This window comes from Polypterus senegalus, chromosome 4, assembly GCF_016835505.1.
Source record: "Polypterus senegalus isolate Bchr_013 chromosome 4, ASM1683550v1, whole genome shotgun sequence".
NCBI classification, from domain to species: domain Eukaryota; kingdom Metazoa; phylum Chordata; class Cladistia; order Polypteriformes; family Polypteridae; genus Polypterus; species Polypterus senegalus.
In genome coordinates, this window is record NC_053157.1 from 186,167,515 (window position 1) to 186,193,348 (window position 25,834).

General features: G+C 38.5%; 1 protein-coding gene across 1 annotated transcript in view; it reads right to left on the minus strand.

Moving 5' to 3' along the window:
- Positions 1–25,834, minus strand: part of maea (macrophage erythroblast attacher, E3 ubiquitin ligase) — a 105,737-nt gene that overhangs the window by 45,750 nt on the left and 34,153 nt on the right. Inside the window, exon 3 of the mRNA XM_039751774.1 lies at positions 8,896–9,099. Within this exon, the coding sequence (XP_039607708.1) occupies positions 8,896–9,099 (204 nt within the window). The remainder of the gene's footprint in view (positions 1–8,895; positions 9,100–25,834) is intronic.

The window sequence follows — 25,834 nt, forward strand, 5'->3', positions numbered from 1 at the left end:
TACAAAAAGTAGGCAAAAACTATAGGATGTGTGAAGCATGATGTCCAAACATCAAATAAACACTTTCACAAAAGGTTCAAGAACAATACAACAACTTCCGCGGCTTAGCAGTAAGATTTCTTGACTCTGAGCGCAGCAGGCCTGCTGTGCCTCAGAGATCCGAGTTCGATTCCCTGCTGGGGAGAAAGTTGTTTTTTTTTTTTTTGTTTTTTTTTCTCCAACCTCAAACAGACATAAAATTTATAAATTGGTATGCACTGTCAGTTAATGAGATTGTTATATTTTCATGTGGGATGCTCCTTTTAAAAATTTTTTTAATAATTGAGACTGCAATTAACATGAACAAGTGTCCTTATAACTGTTATTTTTAAGATCCTGCTGCACAACGCACATGTACTGAAAGAAAAAAAAGATCAACATGTGGATTAATCCTGCTGCATGCACTGAATAAGCTCTACCCTCACCCCACCAATCTGATTCAAAGTAACAGCACAAGTACAGACGCAAAGCAAGTGTATGTGTGTACTGTATAACATTAACAAAAAGAGCAGCTTACTACTGAAAACGGCAAATATAGAAGTGAGTGGGGATCGAAGCGGGGACTCTTGATTACACTTGGTTTGCGTCTGTACTTGCACTGTTACTTAGAGTCAGATGCGGGGGAAGGGGGGTTAGAGCACGTGAGCTTATTCAGTGCTTTTTTTTTCTTTCAGTACATGTGCCTTCCCTGTTTATTTATATACCAGCAAAATACCCGCGCTTCACAGCGGAGAAGTAGTGTGTTAAAGAAGTTATATAAAAGAAAAGGAAACATTTTAAAAATAACATAACCTGGTTGTCAATGTAATTGTTTTGTGACTGTTATGAGTGTTGCTGTCATCAAAGATTTGATTATCATTATTTCTTTAAATCAGGTTCACATTTGTAGGACATGTTGTGTTCAAGTTACATTCGGTGTTTGTCAACCGTTGTAAAGATAACAGGTTTCATTCAACGAAGTGTTCACTACCCAAATCGCTAAAGGCAAGGAGGCACGTATTTCGAACGAAAAGGGAGAAGACAGAGCGGAAAACTGTTTAAATAAAGAGCTGGGAAGGTGAATAGAAAGCAGCAGCCAGCGGTAAAGCAAGGAAGACTCCGTAATAAGGACGCTTGGGTGCACGTAGAAGGTGTAACAATAGGATTGTTAAGCCTTATGATAATGTTCCCGCACGGAGGAACATGCGTCTCTGTAAACCCTCCGTGTGGGAACATTATCATAAGGCTTAACAATCCTATTGTTACAGAAGCGGTGCCTGCTAATCTAAAAGGGATATTTGAACCTCACGGCTTTAGTTGTCTGTTGTGGAGCGGGCGTTTGATTTATAATATATAGCAAAATACCCGTGCTTCGCAGCGGAGAAGTAGTGTGTTAAAGAAGTTATGAAAAAGAAAAGGAAACATTTTAAAAATAACATAACATTGTGAATATAATTGTTTTGTCACGGTTATGAGTGTTGCTGTCATTAAGGATTTGATTAGCATTATTTCTTTCAATCAGGTTCGTATTTGGAGGACGTGTTGTTATGAAGTTAAATTCCGTGTTTGTCAACCGTTGTAAAGATAACCGGTTTCATTCATCGAAGTGTTCACCACGCAAATCGCTACTCGTGAATGTAAGATGTTTAACAGGCATTCCCGGTATTAACTTGTGCTAAATGTACCATGGTGTGACATAAGGGAAGCTGAATGAAAAAAGGCAAGGAGGCACGTATTTTGAACGAAAAGGGAGAAGACATCGAAGGAGCTGAAAAGTGAGGAGGAAAAGTGTTTAAATAAAGAGCTAGGAAGGTGAATGGAAAGAAGCAGCCAGCGATAAAGCAAGGAAGACTTCGTAATAAGGACAGTTCGGTGCACAAAGAAGGTGTAACAATAAGATTGTTAAGCCTTATGATAATGTTCTCGCACAGAGGATTTAGAAAGATGCACTGGGAGAGGTATAATGTGAACCTCTCTACAGTTTTGTTTATTTTCGGGTTGTAATGTTCATTAAATTTACGTATCATCTGGTCCATTGGCGGACCGCGCATCTCACAACTAGGCCTTCAGTAGTGCTCTGTCTGAATCAACCCGCCCCTCAAAAACTAATTTAATTAATCTTAATATGCAGAAATACAGTATAAAGAGCCGATGCATTGCAGATAGATAACTCCTGTAGTCACAATAAATGTCTTTATTGAATAGACAAACCAGGGGTGAACAAGTTCCTTTCTACTGCAGCCACAGCCGGGACACACATAAAAAACATCAATAGTAACTCATAAACTTGCAATATTATTTAGGAAAATTGCAACATTTTACTCACCAAAAATTCTGATTATTTGTAAACAATCCATCCTCCTCTCTTTCCTCAAAAACAGTTCAATTACTCTGTCGTACAGATTATCTGTGCGCTTCAGTTCCATCAGTCCCTTTCTATCGCCATCGAAGCTAATGCTGAAAGTCAAACCTGCCCTGTCTTATTTCTGGCATAAGTTTTAATTCGCTTTAGGGCTGAAAATGTCCGCTCGACAGAAGCAGTGTACATGGGAATGGTCACCGCCAAATATACCAATGTGAACAGCTGCCCCATGCTCTCATTCAGATTTTTCTGATGAAGGAAGTCAAGGAGATCAGTGGGAGATTTTCCTAAAAAATCATCCATGGCATACATTACAATCAGTTCTGTTTATAGCCGAGACAGATCAAAAACCGCTCCGTGGCTCTTGTGTTAAACTGGAGAAGGCTGCATGCGGAAAATTTTTCTTGTATTCCCGAAACTTCTGGGGCTCGAGGAGCATGACAAACATCAGGTTTTCGTGGTCTTGAAATGTGGTCTGTGTCTAGCAAATAATATTGTCCAGAATCCTGCCATGGAGTTGGTCGTAGTGTGCGCTCGGAATGCTTGCGGTGCGTTCAGTGGCCTCGTAGAGTTCCTCATATCGGCTTCTATCCAATTAATGGGTCTGAATAGGGTGACGTTGCCGTACGCCTGCTAGAGGGCCCTACTGACACCAACTCAAAATCTGATTGGTTGAAGCAACAGTTTATTCGACATTTATTCTGTGTTAGAGTGCCTGCACAACGGATTGTGAAGGCCTCTCTGCCTGGCAACAAATGATGGCTAAAATGTGATTTGTTAAATGCTTTAATACGAAAATGCATGCCTGGAAGCAGCACAACCATCGGAAAAGCTATGAAAGGAAGCGGAAAGACTATTTGGAATTATTTAATAAGTATTCATGGACAAAATATAATTAACATCAGTTTGTGATTCAGATATTTTTACTTATGAATATGCTAAGCACAGTCCTTCACCCGCGAATATTTACCTTATATGAGCAGGCACTTACGTGGGAGGCGTGATGATGCGAGACGCAACTCCGCCTCCTACGGCCATTGAGCTGCAGTCTATTACAGTATATGGATGAAAATTGGTTCCAGTTATTACCATTACACGTAGAATTTCGACTTTTGTAAGTAAGCTGTAAGGAATGAGCCTGCCAAATTTCAGCCTTCTACCTACACGGGAAGTTGGAGAATGAGTGAGTGAGTGAGTGAGTGAGTCAGTCAGTCAGGGCTTTGCCTTTTAATCTAATGACTTCTCTGCCTGTCTGTCTCTCTATTATGCAGTGCTCTGTCTGTCTGTGTGTTATGGATCTTAAAAATAACAGTGATAAGGACACTTATTCATGTTAACTGCGGTCTCAAAGTTAAAAAATATTTTAAAAGAAGCATCCCACATGAAAATATAACTATCTCAGTAACTGACAGTGCATACCAATTTATAAATTTAATGTCCGTTTGAGGTTAAAAAGAAAAAAAAAAACACTTTCTCTTCAGAGGGGAATCGAACTCAAGTCTCCGAGGCACGGTAAGCCTACGGCGCTCTGAGTCAGCAAATCTTACAGCTAAGCCGCGGAAGCTGTTGTATCGTTCTTGAACCTTTTGTGAAAGTGTTTATTTGATGTTTGGACTTCATGCCTCACACATTCTATAGTTTATGCCTACATTTTATAACATTTATAGCAGAATACCCGCGCTTCGCAGCGGAGAAGTAGTGTGTTAAAGAAGTTATGAAAAAGAAAAGCAAACATTTTAAATATAACGCAAGATGATTGTTAATGTAATTGTTTTGTCATTGATATGAGTGTTGTTGTCATATCTATCTATTTATATATACACTCATCTAAAGGATTATTAGGAACACCATATTAATACGGTGTTTGACCCCCTTTCGCCTTCAGAACTGCCTTAATTCTACATGGCATTGATTCAACAAGGTGTTGAAAGCATTCTTTAGAAATGTTGGCCCATATTGATAGGATAGCATCTTGCAGTTGATGGAGATTTGTGGGATGCACATCCAGGGCATGAAGCTCCCGTTCCACCTCATCCAAAAGATGCTCTATTGGGTTGAGATCTGGTGACTGTGGGGGCCATTTTAGTACAGTGAACCCATTGTCATGTTCAAGAAACCAATTTGAAATGTTTTGAGCTTTGTGACATGGTGCATTATCCTGCTGGAAGTAGCCATCAGAGGATGGGTACATGGTGGTCATGAAGGGATGGACATGGTCAGAAACAATGCTCAGGTAGCCGTGGCATTTAAACGATGCCCAATTGGGACTAAGGGCCCTAAAGTGTGCCAAGAAAACATCCCCCACACCATTACACCATCACCACCAGACTGCACAGTGGTAACAAGGCATGATGGATCCATGTTCTCATTCTGTTTACGCCAAATTCTGACTCTACCATTTGAATGTCTCAACAGAAATCGAGACTCGTCAGACCAGGCAACATTTTTCCAGTCTTCAACTGTCCAATTTTTGTGCAAATTGTAGCCTCTTTTTCCTATTTGTAGTGGAGATGAGTGGTACCCAGTGGGGTCATCTGCTGTTGTAGCCCATCCGCCTCAAGGTTGTGCGTGTTGTGGCTTCACAAATGCTTTGCTGCATACCTCGGTTGTAACGAGTGGTTATTTCAGTCAAAGTTGATGTTCTATCAGCCTGAATCAGTCGGCCCATTCGTCTCTGACCTCCAGCATCAACAAGGCATTTTCGCCCACAGGACTGCCGCATACTGGATGTTTTTCCCTTTTCACTCCATTCTATGTAAACCCTTGAAATGGTTGTGCGTGAAAATCCCAGTAACTGAGCAGATTGTGAAATACTCAGACCAGCCCGTCTGGCACCAACAACCATGCCACGCTCAAAATTGCTTAAATCACCTTTCTTTCCCATTCCGACATTCAGTTTGGAGTTCAGGAGATTGTCTTGACCAGGACCACACCCCTATATGCATTGAAGCAACTGCCATGTGATTGGTTGATTAGATAATTGCATTAATGAGAAATTGAACAGGTGTTCCTAATAATCCTTTAGGTGAGTGTATATATATATATATATATATATATATATATATATATATATATATATATATATATATATATAAAAATACCTGCGATTGGCAGCGGAGAAGTAAAAAGAAAAGGAAACATTTTAATAATAACGTAACATGATTGACAATGTAATTGTTTTGTAATTGTCATGAGTGTTGCTGGCACATATACATATATATATATATACATATATATACACATACTGTATATATACACACACACATATATACATATATACTACATATACACATATATATACAAATCTACATATATATATCTACATATATATATATTAGGTGGGACTCGATTAAAAAATTAATCCAATTAATTAGAGGCTGTGTAAGAATTAATCTTGATTAATCGTATGTAATCGCACGTAAATTTGCCCCAAATCGCAAATGTTTTTTTTTATTTAAAACGGTTTTAGTGGGCTTACAGAATCAAATAATAGACATGGACATGAATATTGTAAACTGAAGCTGTTTTAATTTCTGAAAAAAAGCTTTTAAACTGCATTTGAATTCAAAACAGAAACAAAAATATCATCCCTGGTTAAAATTGGGCAGACTTAAAAATAAAGTGGTAGTTTAAGTACTTTAAGTACATTTTCAGAATAGTATTGTCTTTAAATAATAATAACCAAAATTTCACCATAAAGTGCAGTTTTTCTTCTTAAAAAATAAGTCAGAAACATAAAAGGTAATTTGACCAGCTTACTCTTTAAACTCTGAGTAACATTAGCCAAAATTATTTTGTACATTAGGCTAAAACAGTGTGATCATTGAACATTTTGTAATTAGATGTATTTAGAATTACTAACGGTCACGGAAGTCCAATGATCCCCAGTAAGAGCCACAAAGTCCGCTTTCTGTAATGCATCTAATTTTGCTTGCTTTTCAGTGTGCACAAAACCATGCTTTTATCAAGGCTTCGCTCGGGTAGTCGAAATGATCAGTCGTAGGAACGCGCTTTATTCCGACTCTAACATTTTTGTAGCTGTGATGTGTGCATCAGTGTAATGGATGTACCAGGAAATCATGCATTGACAAAAGTTCCCGTTTGCTTGGAATTGAAAGTGTGATTAAATGCGTTATTTTTAACGTTATGGAGTACATGCATCAAGCTTCTCAGCTGTGCTTGTGCTAAGAAAGGGAAAATTTTAAAAATAACGTAACATGATTCTGCGTTAACCTAATATTTTTTCATACGTCCCAAACCAAGGAGATGCGAAGGTAAAATGAATCGGTAGCGCGTACATAGTCAGTACACCCTCTCGAATCGAACCTCGAATGTCGGCGTTAGAGGCTTAAGACTCTACAATTAGCCACAGCGTGTGGCTTGTCTATGCTAAAGTATGTATTGTAGATCGGGTATATATATACATTTATATATATATATCGTGTATATGTGGAAAGTAGAAGTTAACGTATAACGTAACATGATTGTCAATATACAGTAATTGTTTTGTGAGTGTTATTGAATGTTGCTGTCATCAAGGATTTGATTATCATTATTTCTTTCAATCAGGCTCGTATTTGTAGGATGTGTTCAAGTTACATTCCGTGTTTGTCAATCGTTGTAAAGATAAGAGGTTTCATTCATCGATTAGTTCCTTACTGCATCAATAAACAGCTCGTCTTCCTTTTATCTGTGATGTGACAAACTGCATGCACGGGTTTTTTTTACACTGTCTTCCTTTAGCAGGACATTCACTTTTTCCACCGTGTGCTTTGTTTCCGCAGTAGCTGCACTTATGAATATGATTGTATGTATAAGGCGCTTCATATTTTTTGCTGCCTTCTCAATTGTGTAATTCGGTTTTTGTTCAGCACTCTTTGGAACTGTTGCTTTTTGTCTGTGCACTGCGTCAGTTCACGTGAGCCGCTTGGTGTTCTTGCATCGAAGGTTCCCAGCTGTACTGGTGCCATCTCGTGTAATGTCAGCTAAGACCCGGCACTTAAAAGTTTCTCTCGCAGTTTCAATGAGTTTGTGCCAAACACCACCCTGACCATCTCATCTTCCTCTGCATAAGCACAGTCCTTCACACGTGAATATTTACCGGCAGTGTTTGTATTGGATTGCCGCTGATGGGCGGCCTTATATGGGCAGGCACTAAATTACAAACGCTAGTGGCAGCCTGTCTATGAACTTAATTTAATATAAACTTACGGTTCACGCCGTGCTTTGTTTCCGCATATGCATCATTTGCTTCATAATGTTTTTCTGCCTTCTCAATTGTGAAATGGCGTTTTGTGCTCATCGCTGGAGTTCTTCCTTGTTCTCTACGTACTTACGTAGGAGGCGTGATGATGTCACACGAAACTCCGCCCCCCGCGGCCATCTCCAACTCAAGACTCCATTACATTATATGGGAAAAATAGCTTCCAGTTATGACCCTTATGCGTAGAATTTCGAAATGAAACCTGCCCAACTTTTGTAAGTAAGCTGTAAGGAATAAGCCTGCCAAATTTCAGCCTTCTACCTACACGGGAAGTTGGAGAATTAGTGATGAGTCAGTGAGTGAGTGAGGGCTTTGCCTTTTATTAGTATAGATTACTAAAATAAGAAAAATTTTGTTTTAACAATATGTTTACACAGATTACTGTAGAAACGGAACACACATCAATTGCGTGTGTTCCAAATAACAATCTATTATTTCCACTCTAAAACTCCACTCCACTCCAAGATAATCAATCAAGGCATGAGCTGGGAGAAGTTCATGCAAGTTCTAAGTCGGTGGGGGGATGGAATAACCGGCTGCTTGCACCTTATATTTATCAGCACATTTAGATGACAAAAGACGCTGGCAGAGAGGTGCGAATGGTTTTAAGGTGGACCGGATCTACAAGTTTTTTCGTAGACTCTGGTAATTCTAGTAGTGTTAAAGGACAAAAGACGCTGATAGAGAGGTGCGAAGCGTTTTAAGATAGGAAAGATCTACGAGTTTTTTCGTAGGCTCTGGTAATTCTAGTGTTAAATAACCACTCCTTATTTGGCCTTGTCATACTCAGTGAACAGTCCCATTTGTCTTTACCCACACTTAAGCCAGATTCATTCACAGTTCTTTCCAGACATACGATATATACTGTATTTCTTGCCCTGCAATACTAACCCAACCTTAACCCTAGACATGAACACATCTCGAATGGTATATCATATGTGAGATTTTCTCATACCAGGGAGTCAGGAGGCATTTTACTTTAATCTAAACCTTGAAACTATACTCACATTTACCCAAAAGCCCATTCATTTCAAAAATGTGAGTCTCTTGTCTCCATGAAGAATATTTATACTTCCCTATGAACCCAACTGCTCTGAACAATAAACTAAGATTTGCACCTAATGTCAAAATATGCAATCTTCCTGGTAAAAAGAAGTTGTTGAATTACTTTTTTGACTAAACTCAATTATGACTGACAATTATTTGCAGCTTAAAAGGCAATAAACCCATTATTTTTCCCCCAGGAACAGACCTCTATTCCACTCTGCCTGGCGAGTTTCACAGCAGTGTTGTAATAGCCACACCGCAGGAGATGTTCTACCATCATTCGATCCATGCGCTGCTTCTTCCACAAGTTCACAGCTGCTGGCTGGTCACTGCTATGCTCCTTGAGATGTTCAATTCTACGCTTACACAGTTTTGCACTCTCATCTTCGGCTTGGATTGATTCAGCTGCCTAATAAACAAAAAGAAAAAAATTATATCTATTAAAGATACTCAAAACAACCAAATTAACATTAACTAAAACTGTGTCAAAGTTTAGAAGTATTATTGGTCAACCATGCCCTTTATTTTATAGTAGATCAATACCATTTAAAAATACACACTGCACTGCCTTCATTTCTTCATCATGGAAATATGCAGTAAAAACATTATATAGTACTAAGCACCATGAATCGTCAATTTAATATTCGACTCCCTCCTTCAATATCAGGATTTCTGGAGAAGTATAAACCTTGTAAGTTTTTTCAACACATTTATCTCTTTCAAAATACTTCACTAGGCAATTTTTAAAACACGACATCTTCAAGCAGCAGTTCACCTTCATATACTTAAAAGGCATTTCTAACAATTTTATAACCACTGCCCTAAAGCAGTAATAAAAATTTTGGAATGAATTTCAGGTAGAAATCAAAAACTACATTTTACTTATAAAACTTTCTCACATTCAAATATCTCAACTATTCATTTGAACAGGATCAAGCTTTACAAGTACACATATTGCTTATACTGTAAAACACTAGTATTACAATATCTTGACAACCAATGTAGTCTTTCCATTCAAACAAGAAGATATAGAGCTTCTAAGCTTTTTTCCTCCCATATATAGTATGCACTATACTGACTACATCAGTTTGCATTTCTTTTGATTTTTACAATTACCGTACTTTAAATACACATATGACCACTTAGAAGTACTACAGTGTCCTTTGAACCTGCCATTGAAATGACAGAAGTTTTTGTGAATTTTGTTTCTCTTTACTTTGACACCATCACTGCCACGAGTATGTAACTTTACTTTGAAAGTTTATAATGTACTCTTCCATAGATTGTGGTTTCTCTTTTCTTTCTAACAATATCCAACTGTAAATACTTTTCAATTCCCACAAATAAGTATAAAGGATTAAACCTGTAACTTTCAACATACATAACATACACCATAAATGTATAACCCCTATCAACATGCTAGAGACCTGGTATCATTTGTGTGTTTTCCAGTCTTGTTAAGAAACTTTTAATGTGGCATGACAAAGTGCACAGGTCAAAATCAGGCTGACAAATAGGCACTAACAAAAGCATGCAATGAGAAATTCATGGAACTAGTGGATTGCTCCTCCCATCTTGGACAGTTGCAGTGGGGAACAAAAACAGAAATTTAATTGTGTGGATACTTACAAAAACAATGAAAAAGTCCGTCATTAACTAAGCTTTTTGCCTTGTGATAACAAGCCTGTTACTCTTGATGTGCATCCAAATGAAGGTATTCTGTTAAGACTTGTTTCACTTGTTCATTTTATAAAAATTTAAAGCATCTAGAGGATATATTTGGCATTTTTCCTAATTGCTTCCAACCTACGTGGGGGTTGCATGTTCTCTCAGTGTCTGCAGGGGTTTCCTCTGGGTGCTCCGGTGTCCTTCCTCCTAAGACATTCAGGTTAAGTGCATTGGTGAGCCTAAATTGTCCCTAGCGTGTAATTGATGTGTGGGTGTGTGTGAGTGTGTGTGTGCCCTGCGGTGGGCTGGCACTCTGCCCCGAGTTTATTCCTGCCTTGCACCCTGTGTTGGCTGGAACTGGCTCCAGCAGAGCCCCATGACCCTGTGTTAGGATATAGCGGGTTGGACAATGATGATTGCAACAGCCATTTAGAAAAGACTGCCATTTTTATATATGGTCCTCCAATTTTCAGGGGCTCAAAAGAATTTGGACATACTAACATAGTCATGAATATAACGAACATTTTCAATACTTGGTTGAAAATCCTTTGTGGTCATTGACTGTTTGAAATGTGGAACCCGTGGCCTTCTCCAAGTGCCGGGTTTCCACCCTATTGATGCTTTGCTTTGCCAGGCATTTACTGCAGCTGTCTTCAGGTGCTGCTTGTTTGTTGGAATTTCTGCCATCAGTTTTGTCTTCAGCAAGTGAAATGCATGTCCAAGTGGGTTGAGGTTAGTTGACTTACTTGGTCATTGACGAATATTCCACTTTTTTGCCTTGAAAAGCATTTGGCTTGTTGTCACAGTATGTTTTCTATTATCCATCTGTAATGTGAAGTGTCGTCCCATTAGTTTTACAGCATGTGTCTGAATCTGAGAAGACAGTATAGCCATGTACACTTCAGAAATCATCCTGCAATTTTTGTCAGCAGTCATGTCATCAATAAACACCATTAACCCACTTCCATTGGCAGTCGTGTCTGCCCAAGTGCACTGCTTTCACCATATTTCACAGATGATATGGTATGCTACAAATTCTCCATACTCTATCCATCATTCTGTTACATACTGATCTTAACTTCATTTGTCCAACAAAAACTGTTCCAAAAGTGGACTAATTTATTAAAAATATTTTCTGGCAAAGTCTAATCTGTCCTTCGTATGCTTGAGGATTTCCAAAGGTTTGCACCTTGTAGTAAACCCTCTGTATTTATTTTCATAAAATCATCTCTTGATTGTACACTTTGGAAATGACAGGCCTACCTCCCAGAGAGTGCTCTTGGTTTGGCTAAATGTCATGAATTGATTTTTCTTCACTAAGTAAAGAATTATGTGATCATCCAGCACAGTTCTCTTCCATGGTTGTGCAGGAGTGCTGGTGTTGCTGAGCTCACCAGTGCGTTCCATCTCTGTAAGAATGTACCAGATGGTTGATTTGTCCAATCCTAGTGTTTCTGCTCTGTCTTGGATGGGTTTATTTTATTTTCTCTGCCTTATGATGGCCCATTTTTACTTGCACTTGGGACCTCATATTGACAGCTTCAAAATGCAAATTCCACACTTGGAATCAATTCCAGACCTTCTACCTGCTGAATAGTTAATGAAATAATGAGGGACCTGCTCACACCTGACTATGGAACAGTCTGTCAGTCAATTATCCAAATACTTTTGAAACCCTGAAAAGTGGGGGGGTGGGGGGAAATCATGTGTAAAAAAACGGCAGTCATACTATATATCTGTTAAACTCACTGAATTAATGCTGAAAGCCTACACTTCAATCATGTAATTATTTCTTCATTTCAAAACCATTCTGGGGCATATAGAGTCAAAATTATGAAAATTGTGCCACTGTCCAAAAACCTAACTGAATATATTGCTTTGCTTTAAAGTTAACTTTTTTTAATGTATATTTTGTAAAGTTGTTACTTTAGCTATTCATAATATTGGATGCTTTCTGTATAGATTAATAGGAATATAGATATAACTAATGTACATGCTATATTAAAAATACTTCATAATAATTTATATATGATGGCATAATTTAAATTTAAAATACATATTTTACATAAAGCCACTTGGTATCTTTTAACACCAATAAAAATGTGGAAAAAGAAGAAAGGTGTTTATCTGCTGACAAAGCACTGAGTCTGTGTGGAGGACAGGACACAAGATATGTCAAGGTTGATTGCTGCCTACAACTATTAAAAATGGGTGACTTTTGTACTTTTTCAAAAAAAGGGGAGGAGGGGTGGGTAAGAGACACATGACTCCAATGTCCTAATTACTTTAAAAAAAATGGAGAAAAAAGAGGAATGGAGAGAAGTGTGCTGGTACCAATTTTTAAGAATTAGGAGGATGTGCAAAGCTGTAGTAACAACAGAGGGATAAAACTGATGAGCCACATCATGAAGTTATGGTAAAAAGTAGTGGAAGCTAGGTTAAGAAGGGAGGTGATGATTAGCGAGCAGCAGTATGGTTTCATGCAGGGAAAGAGCACTGCAGATGTAATGTTTGCTCTGAGGGTGTGGATGGAGAAGTATAGAGAAGGCCAGAAGGAGTTGCACTGCGTCTTTGTGGACCTGGAAAAAGCATATGACAGGGTGCCTAGAGGCCAGTTGTGGTATTGTATGAGGAATTCAGGAGTGGCAGAGAAGTATGTAATTGCTGTCCAGGATATGTACAAGGGAAGTGTGACAGTGGTGAGGTCTGCGGTAGGAGTGACAGGTACATTTAAGGTGGAGGTGGGATTACATCAGGGATCAGCTCCGAGCCCTTATTTGCAATGGTGATGGACAGGTTGACAGATGAGAGGACTAGATGTTTGCAGATGATATTGTGATCTGCAATGAGAGGAGGGAGCAGGTTGAGGAGACTCCAGAGAGGAGTGGAATAAAAGTCAGTAAGACCAAGACGTGTGTAAATGAGAGGGAGGTCAGAGGAATGGTGGAGATTCAGGGAGTAGAGTTGGCGGAGATAGATGAGTTTAAATACTTGGGATCAACAGTAACGGGAAGTGTAAAAGAGAGTTGAAAAACAGAGTGCAGACAGGGTGGAGTGGGTGGAGAAGAATGTCAGGAATAACTTGCGGCAGACGATTATCAGCAAGAGTGAAAGGGTAGGTCTACAGGATGGTAGTGAGACCAGCTAAGTTATATTGGCTGGAGACGGTGTTACTTACCTAAAAACAGGAGACAGAGCTGGGGGTGGCAGAGTTAAAGATGTTGAAGATTTGCATTGGGTGTGACGAAGATGGGCAGGATTAGAAATGAGTACATTAGAGAATCAGCTTAGGTTAGACAGTTGACAAGTCACAGAGGCAAGATTGCATTGGTTTGGATATTGCAGAGGAGAGATCCTGGATATATTGGGAAAAGGATGCTAAGGATGGAGCTGACAGGTAAGTGAAAAAGGGGAATGCCTAAGAAAAGGTTTATGGATGTGGTGAGAGAGGACATGCAGGTGATGGGTGTAACAGAAGAAGATGCAGAGGACAGTACGATATGGAAAAAGATGATCCACTGTGGCAATCCCTAACATGAGCAGCTGAAAGAAGAAGATTTGAATAATTAGTATACAGACATACTAATTGATATGCACCTATTTTGACGTATAAAGGTGTGAAACAATTATTAAAAGAAAATTACTAAAAGCATAGCTAATACAAATTTTAAGTTATGTTTTTCCATAACAATTTGACAAAGCCTTAATTAGTCCAAGCTCTCAAAGGTACTGATGAAATGTGATATTAATGCTGATGTAGTCTTTGGTCATAAATTCTATTTAATTAATTCCCAGTTTATCTACCTGAGTCTTCTGGGACAGTAGAAATGAAGGCCCTATCAGTTTAACTAAATCACAATAAGGCACATGAAATCCCACACCTCTTACATTTTTTTCTCACTATAATTTAAAATAACAACCATGTACTGGTCTTGCATATTGCTGACTGTTAAGACAAAGTCGAAATTCACAAACCACTGAGTTCACTTTCTTATTTTTACTCTGCAATGATCCTAACCAAGTCACAAATGTTTTTTGTAGTCTGCTTTACCAGTTCTAAGATTACTGAAAACAAAACACGATGAATCATTATGTTAAATAAAAAGTGGTAATTGATGTAAACGACAGGTAAATTTTGATCAAATAATGTCATGGAGAAAGTTTTGAGATATAGCAATAATTTGTTTTACTATAAAGACTGTGACCTTCCACAGTCATATGATATACACAGGTGAGAGATTAAAAAGTAACACTGCTCTGTTTCTCAGGGGTGCCAGGGAATAATTTTGTTTCTCAAGGGTGCCTGACAAAATAACAGTTAATCTACAGATGAAAACATTAAAAATATAGATCAATACAGAATGCACAATGAGACTTGCTTTTTAAGTCTCCTTGGATAAAGGCATTAGTCAAATAATAACTAATTATATTAAATATTATTAGGTCCCTGGAGCTGCTTAATTTTGAACATGCACAATTGTCTATGAGTAAAGCATTCCTGTATTAGATTGATTCCTGTCTTTTCCTGGTGACTTGGCTTTTGTTGATGGCCAATGCAAATCAATTTTACAGGAAAGTGTTTTGTGTTTTTTTTTTTCTGAAACGGGCAATCAGCAATGTTTGCTCTAAGATGTGACTGTGCACCTTTTTTCTGGGTGCATCATAGCATTTATTAACTGCCACCTCGCTTTTCATCCTTTGGTAATGCACCCACTACTCATGAAAACCCAGGAGTCAAACCCCCATAGTCGTTATTTATATGTTGACACTTAGCAGTGCTTGATCCACTCCAAACCTCCACCTTTTAACCACTCGTGTATTGTTTATGTGTTGGTGATTCAGATCACTCGACTTATTCATTTCACAACATGAGGAAATCTCTTTTTTTCCGGTCCTGGACAGCACCATATTGTCAGGCATTCATTCTATTGGTTACGAGTGCTATTCCTGTGTCCTCTCATGCACTTCTGCTGGATTCTTCCTTTACATAAAATACACTTTCCACACAACTTTATGAGCCTTTAAGTTGGCATAACATTAATAAATATTGACGAAATATTTATTACCAGGTTTCAATGAAATCTGTCAAAGCACTTTGGGGGTATTTAATTTTGGGGTATTTGATTTTTCAGGGGGGTTAGGGGCATGTTTAATCCCAAATACTGTTATATCGAAATGTGCTTTCTTACAGCATACCTATTTGGCCTAAATGAACCATATTGCCAAATTTCAGCTTTTTAAACTAAAGAGGGAAAAAGTGTTTTTGTTGACGAGTGAGTGAGTGAACTTTGCATTATACACTGTATATATAGATTATGCATCACCCCAAGAAGTGATGAAAACCAACACAATACTTGCAATGATCCTATTACTTTTTGTGAGTTAACTGTGGAAAAAAACACTAAAAACAATATATGAAATACATTTAAGCAGCAGCAACATTCAAGCACAGTCCAGATAAGGCTAGTCCCCCAATGTTCCTGCATATTTTCTCCATGGAAATTTGGAAATTGTTACTTGAAACTTGTCACAGTATAAGAAAGAATGACAGAGATCATTTAGGACTTGTTGCACGTATGCCTCAGAAACTATGCACTGAAATGTAACAACTCCAAATTTAAATAGGTAACTATGAAAATAGAGTACATGCTTTAATGATTTGATTTACACTTGGTCAGCATATTGTGTAAATTTGATAAAATTATAAGAAAACCACAAAAAGAGCAAAACACATTGCACTTTCATTTTACATCAAAAAGAAAAAAGAAAAAGACCACCAAACACCCTCGCAAACTCATATTCCAATTTTTTTTCCAATGGTACTTCATGTTACAATACTAATAAACAAAAAATATGAGTAACGAATGACAAATATGCACATTCTGGCTTTGCACCATTATGCAAATGTCACAGATTATGATTATTATAAAATGCACAATGCACTGCATACTGACAATTAAAAACTTGGAGAGTAACAGTTGACAAGTGATATGTATGATGTGTTTTATCTACTCAATACATATAAAAATGATGTATAACGCTTTTAACAAAAAATAACAGATACAAATGCAACTCATGACCAAATTAGTATTTAACCACCATCAGACATAATATGTCCAATATTATTCAAAGAATCACACCAATTAATTATTTCGCATTTGACAGTGTTAAGGGAACAATCCTCTTAATACGGTTAGCTGGCAGAAGAACAGCTACCCCAGAGTTAAACATGAATGCTGAGAAGACTGGAGAAAAAAATGAAGAAAAAAAAGAATTAATACGGAGCACAACAACCTTCACATCTGCTGACAGTCAAGCAAGAGCAGCTTGATACATCTCCCACAACAAAACAGAATCCATAAAACTCTCGATGGTCACTTGAAATGAGAATGGATGCCCGTTAAGGTTTTCCTTTATATTTGATTCTGCTACCTCTACAAAATACCAACAATACTTTCATACAAAGGCTGGATGAAATATAGAAAGCAATATATTAGTAGTAATAATTTTACTGATACACTTATCAAGAACTGTTTAAAAATGGCTTTCAAAAAGAAAGGTAATTCTTACAAGCTTTCACTTTAAAACAAAAAAGAACAAAGAGGTTTATAAAAGTAATAAATAAATAAAATTACTATGCAAAGACATCAGCTTATTGTTCACTTAAAAAAATATACAACCTCAGGTCACCGGTCCACTATCTACAGTAAAGAAAAAAACATTAGCAACAGCCAGAACAATAATATCAGCAGAATAGGCAAAAATTAACAAAGGCATGAATGGCAGGGAGAGAAAAAAGAAAGAAAGAAAAAACAATAACCACCATTCACTCCTGAAAATCTCTGTAAGCTCATTACCCAAGGACAGGACACAATAAAAAGAGCTGAAGGGCTACTCTTTCATCTATAACTATATCTACAGTATACATCTCTCTCTATCTATATATATATCTATATCTATCTATATCTATATATATATACACACACACACACACACACACACACACACACACGTAAAAGCTGTAAATAAAAAGCACAGCCAGATGGCATTTAAAAGCTACCTAGATGATGTAAAAATCAAAACAAAGATAAATAAAATTAAAAAAGGACTCTAATCGGACTTCTTTTAGCAACATTATAATTTTCCTAGTTTTGAAAAATATGTTTTAACTAAGTTATTTAGGAAAATGTAAAATGCTCAAAACTTTAGAAGTAGGAAGGAGAATGTGACAAGTACTCTCCAGAAGGATTAAAAATTCAGTGCTGTATTCAAATTCATCAATACTTGTTAATCTGAATAATTTCAGGCACATCCTGTTAGAAAGCCAGGCTGGCTCTCTCTCTCCCTTGCCGTCTCCAAATATTTATGGCTTGAAAGAAATTGCTTTTTCCAATAAAGTGTAAAAAACAATAAGCTTTGCCATCTTAACAGCACAAAATATCCAATACAAGTGACATTGGCTTTCACATGTTTATACTTGGGCAGACGTTCTGTAAGGTATTCATGTTAGTGGAAATGCTTCACTTACAGAAAGAGATTTTATTATTTTAATAATGCTACTAAATACATTTCTCTTTTAAAAAATCAAAGGACCATTTCCATCCCACCACCTGCTGCTTTTAAAATGTGTAACCCTTAAACAGAGTAATTCCAGTGACATAAAAGGCAGCAACTGATTTAAATAATGAGTTCAGACTCACACAGATCTGTATTTATTCTAACAAAGTAAAATCAGTCAAGCTGAATTGAATTGTTAAATATGCATGTTCTTTCTACACTACATGGCGGGTAGCAGAGTCACAGCAAACCAGTTCTGACAAATCTTAATAAAGGAACTTTTCTCATCTGCTTTCATACCTGCTTGGCATCAATCTATGAGATGCTGTATCATATACTTAGCATTTAATTTCTGCAGACTTGCTACTTGCTATTTATATGCACTTGTTTATCAGTTAATGGAGTACAGAGAAAGACTAGCAGGAGTTGAATGTGTTCTCATTCTGTGTTAACATTATGCTAGACCACTGGTGGGCAACCTTTTTTCGCGCTAAGGCCACTGACAACTGCTTTAACTCGAACAAGGCCACACCATTATGAAGTCATTAACAACATATATAGGCATGCTTTTATTATTTATTATTAAACTTTATACTGACCCCAAAGTGTGTAAAAGTGTAAGAATAATCCATAACACAAATTCTGTAATTTTCAATGACTTTTTTGAGTCTGTTGGTTGACAATTCATTAAAACGTGGCTCAAAAGTTGTTGTTCTTAAACGTAGCTGGCCTTCCAAATGGTGATCTGTCAGGACTGTGCAGTATCGATTTTTAATGTACTTCATATGAGAGAATGTACATTCACAAATGTACGTGCTACCAAAGCGTGTTCATGCAGAATGGGGTAGATGTGAGCATCACGCCAAAATGAAATCAAATCCACAGAATTTTGGGATAGCTTGTGTTGAGCATTTGGATCTTCACTAAGTTCCAACAATTCCATTTGGAACTTCTCTGGCACATTGTCAGGTTCGGCTCTGAAACCAGCCGTAAATCATTGCCATTGAAACGGATATCAGAGAATCGAGCCTCAAATTCAGCGACTAGTGAACCGAGCACTTCAAAGAACTTATCAAAATGTATTTTTGCAGATGGGTTGTTACTGGCAAAATTACTCAGACACGGAAAGAATTGGGAGAGCTGCTGCTTTTGAAACTTGCCGTGAAACAATTTCAACTTGAGCTGAACAATTTTCATACTCCACCAGAGGTCACAGACACTTGATTTCTGCCTTGGAGTTGCTTATTCAGACTGTTGAGTTCACTCAAAAGAAGGCTGAGAAAAGCCAGGCTCATGCAAAAGTTGATGTCATCGAGTTTACAAACCAATCCTTTGGATGCATAGAACTCTTTGATAGTGCCTTTCAATTCATAAATTTATTTATAACAGATCCTCTTGACAACCAACGAGCGTTTGAGTAATATCAAATGTCCTCTTTCTCAGTTGAATCATCATTTTGGAGGAGTTCTCTAAACTGGCGATGATTGAGGGCTCGAGCTTGAATGAAATTCACAATACCAATAGCGTCTTCCAATGTGTTGTTCAAGGTTGCAGACTTGGCACATAGAGCTTGTTGGTGTATAATACAATACAGTGACAATAATGTGGGAGATTCCGGATATTGAGAGTGAATTTGTTGTTTAAGTAGAGTCACAAAACCGCCCGTTGTTCCTTCCATTGAAGGAGCTCCATCTGTACACACAGCAACAAGTCTCTTTAGATCCAATTTCTTCTCTACACAAGTGTTGTTAAATGCTGTGAGAACATCTTGTGCCTTTGTTGTTGATTTGAGACTGATTAGGGACAACAACTGTTCATGGATGTCAAATGTTGGTGACATTGTTCTGATGAAAATAAGCAGTTGTGCCGTATCTGTTGTATCGCAGGATTCATCCAACGCTACAGAATACAAAGTATTGGACTATTGACATATTTTGTTCAGTTGATTTTTTAACTCAACCGCGATCTCACCTTGGCACCTCATAATTGTCCTTCGTGATACAGGTAAATCTTTAAATTTTTGAAGTTGAGAAGGTTCGAGACACTGAACAACTTCAAGCATGCATGATTTGAATAGCTCTACATCAGTACAGTGGTACCTCGGTATATGTCCGCTTTGGAATAAGTCCAACTTGGTATACGTCCTGTTTGGACGTAAAAAATTTTGCTTGGTATACGACCTTTGTTTGGAATATGACTCGTGTGCTACCCTTGTTTACCTCCCTCGAGACAAAGCCACGGCTGCCCACGAGCGTCACTGCGCCAGTTGTTAGCATTCAGTGAACAACCCACACTATAACTTTGTGAATTTTCACGTGTGTGGTATAGCGGGTCCACAGCTCCTGTCAAAGGCCAGTTTTAAAATAAATAATCAGCGCGTTAGTGGCTTGGTGAGAGGGCGCGGTGGCTCTGCAAGTGGATAGTATTGGGCAGAAGAGGTTCTCGGGGTGACTTGCGATGTGGGCATTTCTCACCTAAGTGCACAGGTGACAGACCATCCACATTCGTGAATGTTCCTGGGGCTGCGGATTTCAGCTGCCATGTCCTCTTGATAAACAGAAGCGCAAGTCGGCTAGAAGGGGAGGAAAAAGAAAGAACAGATGGTAGGTTGCAGGAGAAAGCAGGAGAGAGAGAGAGAGAGAGAGAGAGAGAGAGAGCGCAGAGGCAGGCTCGCGATGCAGCTGAACAGGGAGCCCGGGTGTTGGGCCGAATAGTAGTAGTGGTCACTCCTGCTGAGTGATCATGGAATGGGATTGACCGGAAGGAGGTCACTGTGGATCCCAAGTCGCTGTCAGGAGGAGCCAACTGGAGCCAGGGATCAGAGAGGTGAACTGAACAGCTGAAGTAGGCATAGTGAAGGTCAGCTGCAAGTAGGGCGACTCCCCTGTTGAGAAACCCCGGGGGGTCTGGAAGCAAGGGGGCCGTTAGGTAAAAAGCCACCGTGCTTCTTGTTGTGTTTTTTTTTTTGCGAATGCGTCATGTTGTATTTTAACCTCGTTTTTAAGAAGACTTTTTTTCTATTGTTTTTAACCTCCACATTTCACTTCTGATTTTATGGATTTATTTATTGGAACTTTGGACACTGCATGGGCTATAACTGTTGCAGTCCTTGTGTCAAGCCAGTATTGAACCAGAGACAATGTCAGAAGCATCTTACCTGGGCTAAGGAGAAAATGGACTGGATTGTTGCTCAGTGGTCCAAAGTCCTCTTTTCAGATGAAAGTAAGTTTTACATTTTATTTGGCAATCAAGGTCCCAGAGTCTGGAAGAAGAGTGAAGAGGCACAGAATCCAAGTTGCTTGAGGTACAGTGTGAAGTTTCCACAGTCAGTGATGATTTGGGGAGCCATGTCATCTGTTGGTGTTGGTCCACTGTGTTTTATCAAGTTCAAGGTCAGTGCAGCCGTCTACCAGGAAATTTTAGAGCACTTCATGCTTCCCTCTTCTGACAAGCTTTATGGAGATGCTGATTTAATTTACCAGCAGGACTTGGCACCTGCCCACACTGCCAAAAGTACCAATACCTGGTTTAATGACCATGGTATCTCTGTGCTTGATTGGCCAGCAAACTCGTCTGACCTAAACCCCACAGAGAATCTATGGGGTATTGTCAAGATGAAGGTGAGAGACACCAGACACAACAATGCAGATGAGCTGAAGGCTGCTATCAAAGCATCCTGGGCTTCCACAACATCTAAGCAGTGCCATAGGCTGATTGCCTCCATGCCACGCCGCATTGATGCAGTAATTCATGCAAAGGGAGCCCCGGCCAAGTACTGAGTGCGTACATACTTTTCAGTATGTCAACATTTCTGTATTAAAAATAATTTTATTCGTCTTGTTTAATATTCTAATTTTCTGAGATACTGAGTTTTGAGTTTTCATTACCTATAGGCCATAATCAGAAAAATGAAAAGAAATAAACGCTTGAAATATGGCACTCTGTGTGTTGAATTGCATTACTGAAATAAATTAACTTTTTGATGATATTCTAATTAAGTGAGATGCACCTATACAATACATTGTTAAATGTACACCTAATTGCCCATATAAAACCTAACAGAACACTTAAAACTCTCTGCGTTTTTATCCAAGTCCTGGGAATATCTCTGTCTAAGATACAGGGCTCCTGTTTTCTTATTTTAAGCACTTGGATAATTTATTACTGACCTTCTTTTAAGATAAGACAGTTCTGGAATATCTTTTCTTTTTCTCCTAAGAATGTCAGTTTAAAAATGGAACCAGATGGGATTATGGTTTCATTATTGTAGGCAAAATGCCCAAACCTCAAAGTTAAGCTTGTGTATCCTGAATACTGGAAAAAAGGTGGTTTTGCTCTGAGCCTTGTTCAGTCACAATTCACCGTACTTTTTACAGTAAACAATTAACTACAGTTAATTATGAACATTAGTTTATAATGTAATGTGACAAAAATATTAACAGAAAATCTACATTAAAAATGTTATAACACTATTCCAACTAAACAAAGAGAGGAGTGAAATAGTTTTGTCCACTTCCTAATTAATATCCTGGCACTCTGTAAAAGTAATCAGTTGCCCCCTTACACTAAGTAACTGATTGTGTCACCTTTGTCCTGCGGTGGGTTGGCACCCTGCCCAGGATTGGTTCCTGCCTTGTGCCCTGTGTTGGCTGGGATTGGCTCCAGCAGACCCCCGTGACCCTGTGTTCGGATTCAGCAGGTTGGAAAATGGATGGATGGAAGGATGGTTGCAATTACTGCAACCAAATACTATTACTCAAAGCTAGTCTTTCACTTTTAGCCCACTCCTTCTGGCAGAACTGCTATACTTTAGAAATTGTGCTAGATTTTTTAAACATGAACTGTGTGTTTTAAGTGCTTTCAAGAATCCCTACTGCGTTTAGGTCTGGACTTCGGCTAGGCCAAATGTAAACTGAAATTTGCATCTTTTCTGGAACCGTGATGTGAACTTGCTTCAGTGTTTTGGATCTCTAGAGCTTCAGCTCAGACAGGTGACCATACTTTTGTTCTAAAGAATTTTCAGAACAGAACCGAATTCATGGTTGCTTTGATCCTAGCACATACAGGTCCTGAGGCTGTAAAGCATCCCCACAGAATCACATTATTACCATCATGTTCGACTGCTGTAATATGCTTACTGAGGAATTGTTTTTGCTTTACATCTGACATGATGGAACTCAAGCTATCCAAAAAATTCTACTTTAAATTATCTATCCAACTAACATTCAACCAAAATTTCTACAGATTATCTATGTGCTTTCTGGCAAATTAGAGACAAACGGTGCCTTCTTGGTTTGCAGTGGTTTTGACTTTGCTTATGTAGAGCTATGAACATTGACCTTTGTTGATGCAAAAGAAGTCTGTAGTTCTTTGGATTTTTATAGGATCCTTTGCAACGTCAAGGATGATCTTACACTGCTTTGTATTCCTTTTCATACTGATAGATAGCAACAACTTTTTCATCTCTTCAGGAACTCCCTTTGATTGCAGAATTGTACACTTGCTGAATCTCTGTGCAGCAATCTTTAAAAGAGGTTTGGTTTATATGGAGCAAAGCTAGCTAGCTATAATCAAGCCTGGCCGTGTTTAATTAGCAGACTCCTGATTATTTTTTGTTTGATTAAATTAACTAGGAGGCAAAACGTTTTCATATAGAGCCAGATGGTGTTAGACAGCATTGTTAATGAAAAAATGCAAGTTTTTAAGAAATGTGTTATTTGTTCACTCTAGTGTCCTTTATCTCAATATGGTTAAACACGTGCAAACATTCAGTGCTCAAACTTTACAATAATAAAGGAAGTGAGAAAGGGGAGTAAACCACTATTCATGACACTACATTTAAAATATTCATATACTTTCAAAAGTGTAAATAAAATAATGCCAAGTCCTCTAAAATATGACCCAACTGAAATGCATAATAGTCGAATTTTTCCTAACTGAGGACCAGTTGTTTACTTCATTTGCTTATAGATAAAGTTTGCTTGGAAAGTAAAAGTAAATAAACTGGAGGACATTATGTCCGTTTTTTTAGACAGAAAAGATGCTAGATGTTATTGGCTTCGATAAAATATGGTATGAGATTTTTGAACTCTTTTGAGACCCCCCAGCAATGGGGGGGCACGATGAAACACGATCGACGGGTCTGTTGAGGGCAGCCTGTCCGTCGCAGAGGCAACCGCAGGTACACAGCGACCCGCAGATTCGGAAAACCTTGCAGGTTCACAGAGCCACAGAGGCAACCACAACCTCAATGCCTCCTCGCACAAAGCATCTGTTGCCTGATGGGTGATACAGGGAACATTATAACTTGGCCACTGACCTGGCCCTGGCCCTGCCCGTTTGCCGTGTCTGTCTGTAGTAGAGTGTAGTTCCTGCTGCAATAAATAACCTTGTTGTTCCTGTTTCAAGTGGAATAAAGCTGATTTTGCTGAAGTAATTAGACTCAGCCTCATCTTTTGGGTGCAAGACAGAGACTCACGTGCACAAAAATATCTATTTCCTAAAGCCTTTAGAATTTGTAAAGGTATTGTAAAATATTTAAGAAATGTTGCTGATGGGGCAAACCATTAATAATAAGTTGAAACTGAACAAATTATTAATTATAGTCTTTACAAACAGCAGGTATTTTGTTATCCATAGGTTCTAATTGCACTCTTTAAAATGTAAAGCCATCTAGGCAGATGGACCTAAAGTATTCCAGCTAGCAGCTTAATTACAACTGTTTGTAGTCTACCAATGCCAAACTGATTTCCCTCATTGTTTACATCTGGTTTCTACTGGAGGCTTCAAAGAAAATAAATAAATGCCTATTTTGGTTTCTTTAAAAATGTTTAATTTCTTTTAGCAGTGCCACGGCACATTGCCAAGTTCATATTTTCATCTCATTTTATCTCAGATTGCTTGCAGTGGGGTAGCGCTGCTGCCTCACAGTTAGGAGTCCTGGGTTTGCTTCCCAGGTCCTCCCTGCGTAGAGTTTGCATGTTCTCCCCGTGTCTGCGTGGGTTTCCTCTGGGTACTCCGGTTTCCTCCCACAGTCTAAAGACATGCAGGTTAGGTGCATTGGCGATTCTAAATCGTCCCTAGTGTATGCTTGGTGTGTGGGTGTGTGTGTGTGCCCTGTGGTGGGCTGGCGCCTGCCCGGGGTTTGTTTCCTGCCTTGCGCCCTGTGTTGGCTAGGATTGGCTCCAGCAGACCCCCCGTGACCCTGTAGTTACGATATAGTGGGTTGGATAAGGATGGATCGATCTCAGATTGCTTTTCTGGTGAGGGCTGCAGTGGCAAAAGGTCAAGCTGGTTAGACCAGGCTTCCCTATCCATAGCTACACATTCTAGTTCTTCTGGTGTTTCCAAGACAACGAAGAGTAATGATCCCTCCAGCACATCCCAGTTCTGCTGCATGGTCTTCATGCAGTGGGACATACACAGGGGGAGCTTCTCTGGGCAGCATCTCAACTGGCTACTCCCAATCTGGAGAAGCAGCATCTGTACTCTGATTTCTCCTGAACAGATGAGCCAATTTCATATTTAAAATGTTTTATTTATATCTAAGAATACATAGATTCTTAACTAAAGCTTTACATCTGAAACAGGACAAATATTTAATCTGGCAAGACCTACTATATATTGATTTGTGCTAGATGAATGATTTACATTGCCTTTCAGACATATTTAATGAAAATAATATTAAAAATCCAACCACAAAAATATTCTTTATAAAAATTACTGATTTACTTGAAAACTGTATTTGGATATCTTGGCACTTAAGGCTGGAAATTTGTTCCAGAGGGGTTCACAAGAGTGCGGCAAGTGAAGCAAGCCTCTAGTGTTGTCGTTGCTCCTGTGGATCTACAGTATCTTAGTTTTTCTGATTAAATCACTTATGTGCACAGTCTCCAGCCACAGCTGCTTGCAAATTTGCA